Source organism: Agrilus planipennis, unplaced genomic scaffold (genome assembly GCF_000699045.2).
Source record: "Agrilus planipennis isolate EAB-ADULT unplaced genomic scaffold, Apla_2.0 scaffold195, whole genome shotgun sequence".
Taxonomy (NCBI): domain Eukaryota; kingdom Metazoa; phylum Arthropoda; class Insecta; order Coleoptera; family Buprestidae; genus Agrilus; species Agrilus planipennis.
The window spans coordinates 78,880-97,508 of record NW_020439173.1 but is presented as its reverse complement, the minus strand read 5'-3'; the positions used below and the strand labels follow the sequence as shown (position 1 = coordinate 97,508).

At 32.9% G+C, this 18,629-nt stretch overlaps 3 protein-coding genes across 6 annotated transcripts; 2 read left to right on the top strand and 1 right to left on the bottom strand.

Annotated features, from left to right (window-relative positions):
* Nucleotides 1–1,009: 1,009 nt before the first annotated feature.
* Nucleotides 1,010–3,918, bottom strand: LOC108743409 (serine/threonine-protein kinase fused). The gene is made up of 9 exons (XM_018478974.1): nucleotides 3,732–3,918; nucleotides 3,565–3,678; nucleotides 3,366–3,511; nucleotides 3,196–3,308; nucleotides 2,932–3,143; nucleotides 2,325–2,868; nucleotides 1,986–2,257; nucleotides 1,330–1,926; nucleotides 1,010–1,264 (listed from the first exon to the last, which is right to left on the bottom strand). Exons 1-9 carry the CDS (start codon nucleotides 3,840–3,842, stop codon nucleotides 1,172–1,174), a joined length of 2,202 nt encoding a protein of 733 aa, XP_018334476.1. The 5' UTR covers nucleotides 3,843–3,918; the 3' UTR covers nucleotides 1,010–1,171.
* A 559-nt stretch (nucleotides 3,919–4,477) lies between these two features.
* Nucleotides 4,478–16,747, top strand: LOC108743411. The gene is made up of 8 exons (XM_025977983.1): nucleotides 4,478–5,049; nucleotides 5,104–6,646; nucleotides 9,480–10,656; nucleotides 10,859–11,035; nucleotides 11,200–11,490; nucleotides 11,552–12,160; nucleotides 14,728–15,112; nucleotides 15,167–16,747. The coding sequence occupies exons 1-8, from the start codon at nucleotides 4,701–4,703 to the stop codon at nucleotides 16,711–16,713; spliced, it is 6,078 nt and encodes a 2,025-aa protein (XP_025833768.1). The 5' UTR covers nucleotides 4,478–4,700; the 3' UTR covers nucleotides 16,714–16,747.
* Nucleotides 7,789–12,875, top strand: LOC108743412 (exportin-1). 4 transcript variants are annotated; one of them, XM_018478976.1, is made up of 7 exons: nucleotides 7,789–7,900; nucleotides 8,259–8,570; nucleotides 8,967–10,656; nucleotides 10,859–11,035; nucleotides 11,200–11,490; nucleotides 11,552–12,160; nucleotides 12,339–12,875. In XM_018478976.1, exons 2-7 carry the CDS (start codon nucleotides 8,317–8,319, stop codon nucleotides 12,483–12,485), a joined length of 3,168 nt encoding a protein of 1,055 aa, XP_018334478.1. In that variant the 5' UTR covers nucleotides 7,789–7,900; nucleotides 8,259–8,316; the 3' UTR covers nucleotides 12,486–12,875. The 4 variants fall into 4 exon arrangements, with proteins under 4 accessions (XP_018334478.1, XP_018334480.1, XP_018334479.1 ...); XM_018478978.2 differs by having other exon boundaries at nucleotides 7,791–7,900; nucleotides 8,262–8,570; XM_018478977.1 differs by lacking the exon at nucleotides 7,789–7,900 and adding an exon at nucleotides 7,918–8,026.
* Nucleotides 16,748–18,629: the final 1,882 nt, after the last annotated feature.

The following is an 18,629-nucleotide window of genomic DNA, read 5'->3' as shown; positions in this document are numbered from 1 at the left end:
ACACTTTTTTGACAACTCCAAATGAAAACGTGTAAGAGTTTTCAACCAAATTTACTAAACAATTAATTAGATACTTTTTTGTAATATTTTTTGGTTTATTCGATGATTGTAACGAGTTTCACGAAAAACATATATTTCTGAGAGAAAACGTTTTCTAATTAACTTTGTAGTCACATAATTAGAATTTCAATATTTGCTGCATGGTGGGTTGTCTATATATTTTTTACAAATTGTAATTTAATATTATAGCAGGAAAAATATTAATTAACATTCCTAATTGCATCAACATAGAAACAATGTGATTCAAAGATGAAAATTAATCAATCTATTTCTATAAAACCGTAATTATGGCTCAATTATAGGCTTTATTTGAAATCATCCCGGCGCCTCCACCAAAATTTCCAATAAAACTTTTTTAATAATTGTTAGTAATATAATTATATTTACACGAACGTCTTATTTTCGGTATTAAAACGACAGTTCCTAATAAAAGTTAACTAAACAGTCGTAATTAGTAATTGAATACCTTTTTAAGCACCTCCAAATAAAAATGTGTAAGTTTTCAACCAAATTTTACAACATGGCTTTAAAAAAATGTTATTGAGTAATTAATTCTTTCCACGCAATACCTTATAACTTATTCATCGAGTTTCACAAAAAACAGTTATTTTCGTGAGAAGAAACGTTTTCAATCTATCTTTGTAATTACATTATTACAGTTTCAATATTTCCTGTATGTTGGGTTGTCGACATTTTACATTACAAATAGGAAAAATTAGCTTCCCTGTGTCTACATTAAAAAAATATTATTTATAGATGAAAATTCATTCATTCATATTTATTTCAATAAAACCCGAATAGTATAAATAAAATTAACGAAAGTATTGCGAAATATCTGAATAATAAATGTGGAAAAATAAATATTTTTAGTAGTTCTATTAATCAATGGATATATATTTTTTTCTTATTAATTTTAATAAACCAATAAAAAAAGTTTATAATAAATAATACGTATATTTACCATTAATTGTTAGTATTACAGTCTTTTACAAATGCAATATTTTTGACATGAGTGAATTTTACACATTATTCTGACTTGCTCAACAAATGAGATCAAATACAAATATTGAAAGAATAAATTTGATAAAAAAAATTCTCCAAAATACGATTATTATTTTTCGTCTTCGCATTCCAACGAATCTCGTACTGTCGACGATGGTCGCATTTCTAAAGACTTCAACTCCTCAAAGGCAACTTCAGCAGCCTAAACCAAAAAAATATATTTTTTTAATATTAATAATGTTCGTGTTAAATCTAGAAAACTCTTACATTCCTCACATTTTCGATCGAGTCAAACATTAAAGCTTCCAAGGTCTCCTTATTCTCACTATTCCAAATATCGTCGAACGTTTTCGATGCATACTTCCCCAAAGCGTGAATAAGGTAACACATTCGCTCCCTTATAAGATCGTCAGAGTGAATGAAAAGTTGCAAAAAGTCTTTCCTGTCTTCGGGATTCTTCCCAATTAAAATTTTATCGACAACTTCCCAATTTTCTGGAGCATTCCTCAATACCTGAGTCAAAATAGATATCAAATCAGCCACAAGTTGAGGTCTTTGATTAGCCATAGATAATAAACTCCTCAAAAGATCGTAAATATTCAAAACGGCCACAGAATCGCAAAATTGAACAGCAAAATTGTTATTCCGATGAACCAAATTGCAAATTAGAAGAAATGAATATTCGATAGCCTCTAAATCTTCTTCTGTGAGGGCGGAAATGTCTTTATACAAAGGTGAATGGTCATTTTCTAAGTCGGAAGTCGAGGATGACCCACTGTCAGAGTTTCCATTAATATCTTTTTGCTTTAAAATGACTTTAGCAGCGTTCACGAGATTTGGGACGAGTTTTATTTTATTATAAACCTACAAAATAAATTTACTTTTAATAATAAATTTTTTATTTACTTAATATACTAAATTACGTTCTCTATTTCAGTTAGAACGTTGTCCATTTCGTCCAAAATTACAAAAGGCATCGAAAACAAACTGGCAACAGAACCCATAACTTTGGAATTGGTGTTGGTGTTTCGTAAAGGCGATAAAAGAACATTTGCAAGACTTATTTCGGTGAGTGACGATAATTCATTCCTGAATATTTCGGACATTGTTTTCCTTAAAAACACCATCCATTCTTCATTTTCAATCGGTTGGGAATCTTCATGAAATATCAGATCTTCTTGCCCAACTACCACGTCTGGTACAGAAAATGATCAACATTAAAATGCATAGGTAATAAAAAGGGTAATTTTTTATAGTAATGCCTTTTAAATTTGGAATATCATCTTGAACATTGTTAGATTTCTCTTCTTTAACAGATGTCTCAAACCAGTTTTCGAGATCAACTTCCTGTTCCTCTACTTGTTTAGTATTGTCATTTTTTGAAGAACCTTTCTCACTATTTTTGTTTTTTGAAATTTTTGCATCCTCGTCCTTCGATGCTTCGCTTCCTGAAGATTTTTGTCTAGCAGTTTTCTTATTAGACTTATTAGATTCGACACTTTTGCTGCCTAACAAACTATTTTTCGACTTTTCCTCATTCCTAGAATTTTTATTACCCTTACTGCCCTTACTAGAACTAGTTCGGGTTGTTATTGCCGCGTTTTCTTGAGAATTCGCCCTCATCAATTTCTGAGCTATTCTGTCCTTTCTCTGTTGCTCTTTAACTTGCAGAGTATTCACCGACATTGGTCGTGTCAGAGGCATGGACAGTGTGCCTTCTGTAATTAAAATATGACCCTCCACAAAAGGATGCTTTAGTATTTCTGGCCAGGTCATTCGGTTACGCGGATTTTTATGTAATAAACCCTAAAAATGTACCAAACAAATAAAAAAAAACATTAATAATAAATGTTTTACACGGAGCATTACTTTTAAAAATGATATGCAATCTTCTGATAGAAACGTGGGCCATTGTATTTGTTCATGTCGAATCATTCTTATTAAATGGAGTATTGAAGAAGTACAAAAAGGGGGTGAGCCTATTAAAAGCTCATAAATTATACAACCTAATGACCACAAATCGGCACTGTGATCATAAGGATGTTCTTCAATAAGCTCTGGGGCCATATATAGGGGAGTTCCTGAAAATCAAATTCAAAATTATATTTTTCTATATTCTTTCTATTTTCTCACCCTTAATAGATGTCAGAACATGAGTACCAGTACTCATATTCCTAGCAAAGCCAAAGTCACAAAGTTTTGCAATATTTCTTGCATCAAGAAGTATATTTTGTGGTTTTAAATCCCTGCCAAGGAAAAATCAGTAAAAACAGGTAATAATAAATTACAAATCTAAAATATACCTATGTAAAACTCTATTAGAATGCAGATAATACAAAGCCGACGCCAAGTCCCATACAATTGCTTGAACCCTGTCCTCTGTCAAATAACCTTCCTTACTAAGAATGGTAGTCAACTCCTTATGAGCAAACTCTGTTATTACGACAATCTACAATTCAGGATCCATTAAAAATACCTTAATAATAATGTATTGGTAAAGACCTCGTTGTCAGTTTCAAATGAATCTAACATCTGAATGATATTGGGGTGATTTAAATGTCTCTGTATTTCACATTCTCTTCGCAGACCTTTAATTTCTTTAACCGACCTTCCCCTCTATAAGTAAATTGAGTCAATAATTTAAAAAACAGTTTTTTGTAAATTCGAACCTTGCTTATAACTTTTAACGCTACAGTTCTCGAGTCAGAAATTTGTTTAGCTTTGTACACTCTACCAAAAGATCCTTCGCCTAGCAATCCAACAACCTCGTATTTATCCATTTCTGTAATTAACTCTGTTATTAATAAGAAATTAATTTAGTTTAAACTTGACATTTTGATGTCATTCCTCTATTTTTTGTAGGTTATGTTATTACCATAGTTAAGTTTACTATACCAGAGAAGAAACTGACTGTATATAAGACCTAGATATAAGATTGTTACCGGTCATTATACTCTGTGGTTCTGTCACGTTAACATGTAGTGGCTAAAATGAAACCCTACACTATTAACGTCTAAACATTTGCATTGTATATTGGTACAAATGAATATCTAGAATAGCTGTGTCTAATTTATTTTGCACTAATCTCTTCTCCTTATCCAATAGGTCCGGACAAATTCAAAAACTCACATCTTTTAAATTTCTTTTGAAATTTCAAATTTTTATACTAGAATATAAATTCAGAAAGGTATACACTATTAATGAATTTTGAAAATACAAAATCATACTTTTAAGTGTACCATGTGTATGTAGCCACTGCGAATTGATTGTATAAAACTCTTTGACGTATTTTGACATTTATACTCTATAGTAGTTATCTGTGGTAGCAAAATTTGATAAATATCTATAGTTATTATGATTTATCTATAGTGGCGATAAACTATGGTATGAACTATGGATCCCTATTAGATGTATTATCTATGCTGTGGAATAACTATGGTAATAAATATTGACAGATAAGAACAATTATTGTAATTATTTATTAAAATCAATTAAAATGCATTATTTATTTATTTATTAACTCGTTAAGATGAGTTAAATATTAAAAACATTAAGTAAACAAGTGACAGTGAAAGTTATTTTTCAATGCTATATGAATTACAAGACAAACAAATTACTTAAGCACCTGCTATTCCAAAATGGGACCTTCAGAAGAAGTCTGTTATAGTCTAATTAAATGGTTGCAAGCTGTTGAATCCAAAGGTAGTCGCTCAGTCGCAGAGCTAAGTGATGGTGTAGCAATGATGAGATTGTTAGTACAAATATCTCCAGAGAATTTCAGCAAATTAGAAGGAAAAGTCAAACATGATGTGGGGTCCAATTGGAGGTTAAAAGTGAGCAATTTAAAGAAGATTGTCGAGAGCATCTTAGAATATTATCAAGATATCCTCAACTTGCAAGTTCTAGACATTGGAAAACCTGACTTGAATAAAATTGCCGAGAAAAGTGATTTAATACAGTTGGGAAAACTTTTACGTTTAATATTAGGTAAGTTCAATCAGAAGATGTTTTTGTACTGAATTGAAAGTTGAATTTTGTTAGGCTGTGCTGTCAATTGTGAGCAAAAGCAACAATACATTACTCAGATCATGGATCTAGAAGAATCTGTACAACAGAGTATTATGCAAGCAATTCAACAACTTGAAGAAGTTACAGGAAACACCGGAAGATCAGGATTAAGCTTTCTTAGTTTGGAAAGTGACACACGAATAATAAAATTAATGTCAGACCTTGAATCAGCTAATGAAATTAAAGATTCTTTGGCTCAACAATGCCACAACTTAGAAACACAAGTTCAGTGCCTCATTGAGGAAAAACAAACGTTACTATCAGACAATCAGATGCTCTCTAAAAGAGTCAGAGAATTAGAAACAACAGGAACAGTTAGGAGTCCTGATAACAGGAGGCAACTAGACTTGTTAAAAGAAGAACTCTTCAAAGTTGAAACTGTTAAAGATGATTACAAAGCTAAAATTTTAGAACAAGACAAGCAGATTCTCATACTTCAGGAGAAAGTAGGAGAATTACAGCTTGTTGCTGATACAGCAGCACGACTCAAAGATGAAGTTGATGCCTTATCTGAATCGGCAGACAAATTGCATGAGCTTGAAGTGACCATTGCTTCTTATAAAAAGAAGTTAGAAGATTATGGGGACATCAAAAAGCAACTAAAAACTTTAGAAGATAAGAATGTTGAGTATTACCAGCAAAATTTAAAATATGAAGAAGAATTGAAGAGCACCAGCTTCTGGAAAAACCAGTGCGAAATTTATAAAGGTCAAATTGCTGAACTTCAACAGAAACTAGATGAAGAAGTTCAACGCTCTGATAAAGCCCTATTTCAACTTAAAAATGTCGAAACAAAGCTGAATGCTTTGCAAGGAGAAAAATCAAGATTGGCACAAGAGCGGGACGCTCTTCGTGAAGAAAACGAGGAACTGAAAATGGGAACAGGAGAAAGCTCGGTAAGCGGTGCTGATGTTGCCCGAGAACTTGCGCCTGCCGAAATGAAGGAAAGGCTACGGTTTTTGGAAAGAGAAAATGCAACATTAAGAGCCTTAACCCAAGAAGCCGCTGCAAAAAAAACCTTACTGGACGATGCCCAAAACCGCATCGAGAAATTGACCGAGCAGAACCGCAATATTAATCAAAAAGTACTAGAATTAGAAGAGCAACTCCAAGAACAGCGGAAATCTTCTCCAACAGATCAAAGCCCGTTACAATCTGAAATTGTAGTTAAAGAGCAAAAACAAAAAATTGCAAGCCTTCAAGAAGCATTATCTGTAAAAGAGAGCGATCTCCAAACACTTCAAGCTAAATATACTAAGTATGTAGAAAAGGCCAAGGAAGTGGTTCAAAATATGGAACATAAATCGAACGGTAGCCTTCGTTCTATACAACACGGTAGTATGAAGGAAAGCGAAGAGAAGTTCCTCGTTAGTGCCTTTCATAAAATGAGCATGTTATGTCACAAAGAGGCTGTGGATGAACGGTTAGCATTGTTGAGTGCTGGCCAGGGTCAATCGTTTCTAAGCAGACAGAGAGCACCAATACCAAGGAAACCAGTCCATTCGTTTAAGTCAAAGTAGAACTTTCAATATTATTGGATTTTTTAATTTTTTAAAAAAATTGGCAGCAGTAACGTTTTGGGAAAATGAAAACGTAATTGGAAAAAATCACAACTATCTGAATTTGCTTTCATTGCAATTGTTTTTGGTTCGAAATTGTGATTAATAAAATTGATAAAGTTATTTTACTTGTTAAAAACAAATATAAGCCTCGAATTAACTTTATCGTTAATCGTGTAGAGGAACTAGTCATAAATTGAAAAATTAATTATCTCAAATAGTTACGGAGCCAATTTTGTTTTTATTCGTTTATTAGAAATTTTTATTTAATGATTATTTTTTTTATCTTTTTCCTATATATATGTAATTAAAAAAGTGCTTTTCCTGGCACATTATAATCATTTTAAATTAATATTTTACGGCATTTTTTCCAAAGGTGAAGCCTATTAAGTAAAACAATTTTTTTAACACATTACAGTGTTCAGAGCTTAATGTTTATTATCTATCGTTAATAAATATACGTTTTAATTAATTTGTTTCTTGTTCTAAGAAGTATGTAGATACAGTTAGTACATTCAGTTTCACTAAAATTCTTATGCAACATGGATGCACAGGGTGTATGTTGGGTTGCAGACGATCAATTAAAAATACATATTTTCTGTTAAAACAAAGTATTTCTTCTATCTAAATTAATTTATCACTACTGAAATGCTCATATAGATACTGTTTTATTAAATTCGTTTTCGAAACGTAATTATATATGAACATACACGAAAATATTAACGTTGGTGTTTTATTAGTTTTTATATACACCCACAAATAAAAAAAAACAGGTAAAGTATATACTGTTGGCAATAAAACACTAATGAAAAAATAAAAGTTTATTCATAATTTGAAAAAATGTGTTGCTCAGTTAACTCTATGGAAATAACAATAGATGTAATTATTTTTCCCTTTTCTGTTAATTTGCATTATCGTTACAAAGGAGGTACGTAATTGTTGTAACAAACAAAATCAAATGTGTATTAGGTACGAAAAAGTACTATCTCCAGGAAAAAATTTGCCAGAATGTGTTATAAGGCTTTCAAGGGTTAATTTTATTAATGACGTAGAAGAGATCTGCTTAAGATATGCGCAGTAACTCGCATTCTCTTCGTTTTTTGCGTTTCGTATACGTAGGAACGCTAATGTGTAAATGTGTTTAGAATTGTTGTATGTGTGATTTGGTTGTATGTTTGCCATTTGTGTTGCCATTGCGCCGCTGTTTAAAAGTAAGATAATATTATATTTTTCTATGTACTTAATTCATGGCAATTGTAATCGTCCCAGAGCTTTATTAGTAAACGAATAATATCAAATAAGTAGCCACTAGGACAGAAATTGTGCCAAAAAACGAGGTATAAGGGGTGTGTGTTTGTAGAACTTTTTTGACATTAAACTCCTTGTTTGAGTATTATTCCCGCTAAAACAATTTCGTATTACTTAAACTAGAACGTGATGCAACCTTATCGTGTGTTTATTTGTAATTTTTTAATTTTATTTGTGTATAAGTTTTTGTATAAATTTACGTTTGTTCGCGATGTTGACAATAAGGTTAGATTTACCTAATGGAAGCTTTTCCGTTTTCAGCAGCAAATTTGATGGCTTGACTGTGTATTTGTGAATTGAGTGACTACAATTGGAAAAAATGGCAACATTAGCGCATCAAGCAGCAGCTCTTTTAGACTTCAATCAGAAGTTGGATATTGGGCTGTTGGACAGTGTGGTTGTTAGTATGTATGCGGGGAATGGAGAAACACAGCGTGTAGCACAAGAAGTTTTAACTACACTGAAGGAACATCCCGATGCCTGGACTCGTGTTGATACTATTTTAGAATATTCCACAAATCAACAAACTAAATATTATGCTTTACAAATTTTAGAACAAGTTATAAAAACCAGGTAAGAAGTTACTATCTGTCATTCATAACTATACAACTGTGTTTGGTGATGAACCTTTTAAATCTTGACTAGAATCTTCTTTTACCTAATTAAAGGTGTTTTTTTAATGGCCTAAAAGAGTAATTATAGTAATCTTGTGTGCTGCAGTTTTTATGTCAATCATTTTATAGAGTTAAAAGAGAGGCATGCTTTTAAAAGTAAGTGCAAAGTACCTGTCCTGCCTGATAACTGCAAATCTTACCTTGATTAGTTAATTAAATTAATGAATTTAAATAGTTATATAAATATGTATATAGAAGCATCTACAACCAGTCTTTTTTATAAAAATTTTGGAAATTTTAAAAGATACAATTTTACTAGAATTAGAGTAATGCTAGAGGTGCTTGTTTCTTTCAGATGGAAAGTTTTACCCCGAAATCAGTGTGAAGGGATAAAGAAGTACATTGTAGCATTAATAATAAAAACAAGTTCAGATCCTCAGCTACTGGAAGAGAACAAGACATACCTAAACAAACTGAATATGATCTTAGTTCAAATATTGAAAAGAGAATGGCCTAAAAATTGGGAATCGTTTATTCCCGATATCGTGGGCGCCAGTAAAACGAACGAATCTCTTTGTCAGAATAACATGAACATTTTGAAATTACTGAGTGAAGAACTGTTCGATTTTTCTTCTGGGCAGATCACACAAACGAAGGCGAAACATTTGAAGGACTCTATGTGTTCTGAATTTTCCCAGATATTCCAGTTGTGCCAGTTTGTACTCGAAAATTCGCAAAATCCACCCCTGGTCTGCGCCACGCTGGAAACATTATTAAGATTCCTCAACTGGATCCCACTTGGTTACATTTTCGAAACTAAATTGATAAACACGTTGATTTTTAAATTTTTGCCTGTTCCCTTATTTAGGAATGTTACATTGAAATGTCTGACGGAAATCGCTGGTGTTACTGTAAGTAATTACGACGAAATGTTTGTGACACTGTTCAGTCAAACCATGGCCCAACTGGAGGTGATGTTGCCCTCTCAAATAGACATTAGAAGCGCCTACGCTATGGGCCAAGACCAAGAGCAAAACTTTATACAGAATTTGGCCATGTTCCTGTGCACGTTCCTTAAAGAACATGGCAATTTAGCTGAACAGAACGAACCCTTGTTAAAGAACGCTCTACACTACTTGCTGCTCATTTCTGCTGTGGACGAAGTAGAAATATTCAAAATTTGTTTAGAATATTGGAACGTGCTGACGGGTGAGTTGTATAGAGAAGTTCCGTATGGGGGCGCGCAGCCTATATTCTTCGGAGGAACTCGCAGGGCCTTGTATCAAGATTGCCTGAAACGCCTGCGTTATATAATGATCTCTCGAATGGCTAAGCCCGAAGAAGTTCTAGTTGTGGAAAACGACAACGGCGAAGTGGTTCGCGAGTTCATGAAGGACACGGACTCTATAAATTTGTACAAGAGCATGCGCGAAACTCTTGTATATCTCACCCACTTGGACTATGTCGACACTTTACGTATAATGACAGAGAAGCTGCAGAATCAAGTGAACGGCTCCGAATGGTCCTGGAAGAATCTGAACACTTTGTGCTGGGCTATCGGGAGCATTTCGGGGGCTATGCACGAAGAAGACGAGAAACGTTTTCTTGTAACTGTAATTAAAGATCTCCTGGGACTTTGCGAGCAAAAACGAAATAAGGACAACAAAGCGATAATCGCGTCGAATATAATGTACGTTGTGGGGCAGTATCCGCGCTTCTTACGCGCTCATTGGAAATTTCTGAAAACGGTCGTTAATAAGTTGTTTGAGTTCATGCACGAAACGCACGATGGAGTGCAGGACATGGCCTGTGACACATTCATTAAGATTGCCCTTAAATGTCGCAGGCACTTTGTAACAACGCAAATCGGCGAGACGTGCCCCTTCATCGAAGATATTCTGGCCTCGATATCGACGATAATCTGCGACCTGCAGACGCAACAAGTTCATACCTTCTACGAAGCCGTCGGTTATATGATCTCCGCGCAGGTTGACACTGCTGCCCAAGAAGCACTGATTGAGAAATACATGTTGCTTCCTAACCAGGTGAAAACAATTTACTTTATTTGTTTTCTATCTTAAATACTTAAAATAGTGAACATAAACGAACTATTACTTTTACAAAGACGAAATTTGCAAGTTTCTTTCTATCTTTAATTTTTGTATTTATTAAGCACCCATTTGCCTTAATTGTAAAATTGTAACTACTGTAACTTATTAAATGTATGTGATTCGAATTGTATTTAAGGTATGGGATGATATAATATCTCAAGCAAGCAAAAATGTAGACGTTCTTAAGGAAATTGACGTTGTCAAACAGCTAGGTAGTATTTTGAAGACCAATGTAAGAGCCTGCAAAGCCCTCAACCATGCTTATGTGGTCCAGCTGGGGAGAATATACCTCGACATGTTAAATGTGTATAAGGCAAGTAAACCAAGAAATGATTTATCTTCTGAATAATGTTTGCAACAGGCTACTTTCATAATTAAACCTACAAAACACTTTAATTTCAACTAGTTACTTATATTGATAAATTTGTTTCTTAATAACATTCTTAGATCAATAATTATCTTTTTGAATATTCAAAGGTCATGTCCGGGAACATAACTGCAGCAATAGCGCTGAATGGGGAGCAAGTTACAAAACAGCCCCTGATCAAGAGCATGAGGGTTGTCAAGAAAGAAACGTTGAAGTTAATCTCGGATTGGATAATGAGATCGAATGATCATGTTATGGTGCTCGAAAATTTCATTCCGCCCCTCCTGGACGCTGTACTTCTGGACTACCAGAGGACGGCCGTTCCATCGGCGAGAGAACCGGAAGTTCTTAGTGCCATGGCCACTATTGTCAACAAACTCGAGGATGATATCACATCAGAGGTAAATTAAGAGCGATTGTAAAAAAAATGTGAATCAGTTTTAATCATGTTTGTTTTTACAGATCCCAAAAATTTTCGACGCCGTGTTCGAGTGTACGCTGGCAATGATAAACAAAGACTTTGAGGAGTACCCAGAACACAGGACCAACTTTTTCCTACTCTTACAAGCAGTCAACAACTACTGCTTCCCCGCCTTCCTAAGCATACCGCCGGCCCAGTTCAAGCTCGTTCTGGACAGCATTATCTGGGCATTCAAACATACAATGCGTAACGTGGCCGACACCGGCCTCCAGATCCTCCAACGACTCCTGCAGAATTTCGAATTGAACGGACAGCCAGCCTCGAGTTTTTACCAGACATATCTCACGGATATCTTACAACACATCTTCTCTGTTGTGACCGATTCGTCGCACACGGCGAGCCTATCAATGCACGCGAATATTCTGGCGATGATCTTTATGCTAGTGGATACGGGAAGGATCAGGTGTCAACTAGGACCGACGCCAGACAACGTCTTGTACCTGCAGGAATTTACCGGATCGCTTCTAAGGTCCGCATTCCCTCATCTAACCGACAACCAAATCAAAATCACGGTCCAAGGATTCTTCTCGCTTCACCAAGACATACCCGCATTTAAGGAGCATTTGAGAGACTTCCTGGTGCAAATAAGAGTAAGTAGATTTTATTTTGTTTATTCGTGAAGCAGTAATAATAAAATTATATAATGATCGTTATCGATATGTGACTCAATATGCATTCTACGTATCCTTATTTCGTAGACAACTTTAGCAAATCCGGTCGACTAGAACTTATGTATCTATACAAAACAATTGAAAATTATTTTTTAAGGAATACACCGGTGAAGATGACTCGGACTTATACTTAGAAGAGAGAGAAAAAGCACTCCAGTTGGCAGAAGCTGAAAAGAAACGATATCAAAAGTTGGTACCAGGGATTTTAAATCCTCATGAGATACCAGAGGAGATGCAAGATTAGCCCGGTTAGTGCGTCCCAATGCTGGTCGAAAGTAAAAGAACGAAAATATCGAAATACAACACACAATAATATTTTTGTAAAATTCTTCTATTTAACATGAAAAAAAATTGGAAAACAAAAAAACGAAATTTATGCAATACAGTTTCAGCATCGTTACGGAAATGAAAAGGCAGCAGCAGCATCAGTAATAGCAGCAGCAGCATCGATTTTATTTTGTAAAATTTGACTAGTTGTACTTTTCTTTTTTTTTTTGTAAAAAAATATAATTACAATCATAATAAAATCTATTGAAACTCTTAGTAATATGTAAATAAGTTTAAACTGTATTGCATTTATTCAACAATCGTTGTGAAATATTAGTAATTAAAGATAAAAGAAATGATACACGTGGAAAGTCGTCAAAATTCCTTAATTTAGTCCAGTAAGGTATAAAAGTGTGTGGAGAGTGCGAGTGAAGGTAGCGCAACGGAACTCTAACGAATAAGTGTTAATTGTTTTAGTTTGTTCGCAATGGAGGCCTACGTTGTCATTTACATACTTTTGAGCGACTCATTGGATTTGATTTTAAACGATTTTCTTTTTTAAGTGGAAAAAGTGGGCTTAATTGGTGTAAATGAACGTTAGGAATCTGATTATGTAGTTTAAATACAGATTTCAGATTGAATAAAAAATATAAAACCAATAAAATGGTTACCTTTTTTTTCTTGTTACCTATGTGCTGTAATGTAGAATGTAGTCTTTGTTTTATTTTATCAATTTAAAACTGTTATGTTTTATCAGCCTTCCTTAGTTTTATCATCATATTTAAAACATAAGTAAGATAATTTGTGTCATAGGATATAGAAATTGATGCTGCATAAACAGAATTATAAAATTTATGGAAAGGCTCTTGAGCCATGCAGTTTCACCTGTTTAAAACTTCAAATAATTTTATTCAATTTAAATTATTATGTACCGCTAAAGATCACTAAAATAATTTCGATTTACTAATAATCTTCTGAGAACAACTTTTACATTTATCTAAAACAACAAAAAGGGTACTAAATACGTTTTAGATAATATACATTAATATAATTTACATATTTGCATCATAAATAAGCAATAATGTAATTTATTATAATGTACAAACAGTAACTTCTATTTAACTAGACATTAATAATTAATCAAAATTATCACTTTAGTTATATTGAAAAAATTAAAACTATTATTATTAATGTTAATGTCCATGATCAAGTAATTTCAAAGATGTATTTTAAGTATTTTACCGTTTAACTATTATTTAAGCACAAAATTTATTTCTTATCATTTCTTATCTATGGTTCATTTCAAATATTGACATTTGTAAAGCATTAATAAACAAAATAAAGTACAGATTAGCATAGATTAATAGTGTAAAGTGTATTAAATGCATATTGTTATATATTTAAATTAATTATTTAATAGAAGCAGTTTAGTTCGGACAATACATAATCTATTGTAGTATTAAGTAGGTACATTTATAGTGCAATTTATTTTATGCACTATTATGTCTTAAGCATTAATAATATTCAATCATTCATTCAAAAATATAAGAAATCAATATGATTAAATTTAAAGACTAATCAAGAGGACACCAAGGGGGCTGAAATGACTAACAACAATTTGGACAATCTTCAGTCAAAATCCGAATCATTTCTGTACGAGTTGTTTGAGAAATGTGAGATCTTGGAGGCTGAAAAGCTACTATAGTTCAATGTTTACCTTAGAGGCTAACGCTGTATTCATGTCTCATAAATCACTTAGCATTTTGCACCCCTCATTTTTAAAATCCTGCTTTTACATTTATTTTAATTAAACTATTTTGAATGTTAAATTCTCATTTATTATAGGGGCTATGATCAAAATCAAAAAGAGACTTAGAAGAAACCTCACTCAAGGACAATATGGACAGAAGTAGCAGGTGAGGATTTGGCGCGCCTTATTTTTAAAATCTTGTTTTTGCTTTTAGTTTTATTAAACAATTTTAAAAGTTTAATTTCTCACTTATTATAGGGGCTAAGATTATCAAAACCGAATGAGGGACTTAGCAGGAGCCCCACGCAAGGACAATATGGACAGAAGTAGCAGGTGAACATTTGGCACCCTTATTTTTAAAATCTTATTTATTTATTTATTTATTAACTCGTTAAGATGAGTTAAATATTAAAAACATTAAGTAAACAAGTGACAGTGAAAGTTATTTTTCAATGCTATATGAATTACAAGACAAACAAATTACTTAAGCACCTGCTATTCCAAAATGGGACCTTCAGAAGAAGTCTGTTATAGTCTAATTAAATGGTTGCAAGCTGTTGAATCCAAAGGTAGTCGCTCAGTCGCAGAGCTAAGTGATGGTGTAGCAATGATGAGATTGTTAGTACAAATATCTCCAGAGAATTTCAGCAAATTAGAAGGAAAAGTCAAACATGATGTGGGGTCCAATTGGAGGTTAAAAGTGAGCAATTTAAAGAAGATTGTCGAGAGCATCTTAGAATATTATCAAGATATCCTCAACTTGCAAGTTCTAGACATTGGAAAACCTGACTTGAATAAAATTGCCGAGAAAAGTGATTTAATACAGTTGGGAAAACTTTTACGTTTAATATTAGGTAAGTTCAATCAGAAGATGTTTTTGTACTGAATTGAAAGTTGAATTTTGTTAGGCTGTGCTGTCAATTGTGAGCAAAAGCAACAATACATTACTCAGATCATGGATCTAGAAGAATCTGTACAACAGAGTATTATGCAAGCAATTCAACAACTTGAAGAAGTTACAGGAAACACCGGAAGATCAGGATTAAGCTTTCTTAGTTTGGAAAGTGACACACGAATAATAAAATTAATGTCAGACCTTGAATCAGCTAATGAAATTAAAGATTCTTTGGCTCAACAATGCCACAACTTAGAAACACAAGTTCAGTGCCTCATTGAGGAAAAACAAACGTTACTATCAGACAATCAGATGCTCTCTAAAAGAGTCAGAGAATTAGAAACAACAGGAACAGTTAGGAGTCCTGATAACAGGAGGCAACTAGACTTGTTAAAAGAAGAACTCTTCAAAGTTGAAACTGTTAAAGATGATTACAAAGCTAAAATTTTAGAACAAGACAAGCAGATTCTCATACTTCAGGAGAAAGTAGGAGAATTACAGCTTGTTGCTGATACAGCAGCACGACTCAAAGATGAAGTTGATGCCTTATCTGAATCGGCAGACAAATTGCATGAGCTTGAAGTGACCATTGCTTCTTATAAAAAGAAGTTAGAAGATTATGGGGACATCAAAAAGCAACTAAAAACTTTAGAAGATAAGAATGTTGAGTATTACCAGCAAAATTTAAAATATGAAGAAGAATTGAAGAGCACCAGCTTCTGGAAAAACCAGTGCGAAATTTATAAAGGTCAAATTGCTGAACTTCAACAGAAACTAGATGAAGAAGTTCAACGCTCTGATAAAGCCCTATTTCAACTTAAAAATGTCGAAACAAAGCTGAATGCTTTGCAAGGAGAAAAATCAAGATTGGCACAAGAGCGGGACGCTCTTCGTGAAGAAAACGAGGAACTGAAAATGGGAACAGGAGAAAGCTCGGTAAGCGGTGCTGATGTTGCCCGAGAACTTGCGCCTGCCGAAATGAAGGAAAGGCTACGGTTTTTGGAAAGAGAAAATGCAACATTAAGAGCCTTAACCCAAGAAGCCGCTGCAAAAAAAACCTTACTGGACGATGCCCAAAACCGCATCGAGAAATTGACCGAGCAGAACCGCAATATTAATCAAAAAGTACTAGAATTAGAAGAGCAACTCCAAGAACAGCGGAAATCTTCTCCAACAGATCAAAGCCCGTTACAATCTGAAATTGTAGTTAAAGAGCAAAAACAAAAAATTGCAAGCCTTCAAGAAGCATTATCTGTAAAAGAGAGCGATCTCCAAACACTTCAAGCTAAATATACTAAGTATGTAGAAAAGGCCAAGGAAGTGGTTCAAAATATGGAACATAAATCGAACGGTAGCCTTCGTTCTATACAACACGGTAGTATGAAGGAAAGCGAAGAGAAGTTCCTCGTTAGTGCCTTTCATAAAATGAGCATGTTATGTCACAAAGAGGCTGTGGATGAACGGTTAGCATTGTTGAGTGCTGGCCAGGGTCAATCGTTTCTAAGCAGACAGAGAGCACCAATACCAAGGAAACCAGTCCATTCGTTTAAGTCAAAGTAGAACTTTCAATATTATTGGATTTTTTAATNCTTTTGGTTACGTAATTACGAATGTTACTTGTTTTGTGGTTATGTTGATTTGTCAAAATACCTGTTGGGATCAAAGCTTCTGCATTAATTTTACTTTATTAATAAAAACATCCAAGTTATGGGCCCTCCAAGTGGTTTAGCTCCTCAGGAAATATATTCTTTAGAAGACAAAGAATGTTGTTTCCGAAATTAATAATTAAAAATGATGAAGCATTACAGTACGTATTAAGTATAGGCATACAATGATAAATTAGTAAGTACAAATGTTTTCTCCGTAGGTTTTAGTAATTGGAACAACGCATTTCGTTATTTACATCTTGTCTTTCAATGGGAAGGTGTACAGCTCCACAAATTAGAAGTGTGAACGTTGTTGCTATTTGCCTTTGTTTCAAGTCAAAATCCGGTTATTTCTATATAACTGACCTCAAAACTCCTTAATTTGAAGAAGTACTATCGTTATATCGCTATCTAAGTGATATTTCAAACCTCTGCTGAATAATAACAATAAATAGATGTTTATATTTAAAATATAATCTAATTGCTCTACTTTCTCATTATAGATAATGCTGAACACAATACTTTATATAACAATGAACTATAGTTAGAAATTGATTATGTAATATTCAGTTGTATTACATGTAAGGCAACAGTACTTATAATGTTAATATAAATAAGTGGATTGAAATGTTATTATAAAAAAATTAGTGTTGTATTGCACGTTACATGATTAGGCTAATGAAAACAGTATGTATTCCAATAAATAAACAAATAATCATCATACCTTTTACATTTTTCTTACTTGCAGTTATGAACTGGTCCTCTGTTGCATTTCGATCTTCACTCTGATGTGAACTGTGTGAAATGAGAACTTTGATGTGATAGCAAAAATCATATTTTAGCAAATTAGAAATATCTAGGTACATTTTAACTGAAGAAAGAATAAAATACTATATGTATACCGAAAATAAAGAGTTAATAAGTGCCACTAATGTTAAAAAATCTTAAGTGGATGCACCACCAGATAGTTATCATCTTTTTATATAAAGTTTAATTGTGATCATTTTAAATGTTTATTACAATTTGTTATATATATAACTATACTTATAGATGTTAATTTCAATTTGACAGTGTTTCTGTTTGTGGCGCTTTCCTAAAAATAAGTGCCATAAGATGTATATTTTTCTATTTTTAGAATGTTATTTTTATACAAAGTAAAAATTGTAATTTCAGTTTGCTACTGTTTTTGTTTATCCTGTTTTCCTAAAAATAACTAAGATCTATACATTTAACAAGAATATTCTTCTATATTAACTTAAAACCTTCTGTAATTATAAAATACAAATGTTTTAGTTTTTAATATACTTAATCTATAAAATTCAAAAAATAAAAGGAAAAATTAATGCTTAACAAAATAAAAACAGTCATTTCTATTTTAAATGTCAAGGTTAACAACGGAAAATAATTAACCAAGTATTCTAAAATTATATAAGTAATTTAGTACTATTTCTATAAACATTTAAATCATTTCTAAACGAAAAGAGAAAATTAAATATCAGCAACTATTTATTTTATAGTCAGCACAAATATGAATAACCATCATATCTATGGTAATAATAGTCGCTCAATTATTTCCAGGGAATTCCCTAAGCAGTGTTATACGCAATTATACGTAAAGATATGCTTACGATTAGTAGCGCAATATTATTGTTAATAGTAGCAAGTAATGTGTAAAAGTGTAACCAAGTATAACATTGTACAGCGAGTAAATATGTATTTAACAATTTTGAGTCTTTGTTTCATATTGTTAGAAAAGGTAAAGTTTTTATTTATAAAGATTCTTGGCTTTCCAACCCAAACTATAAAAAAGGATGCTACAGACAAACGTTC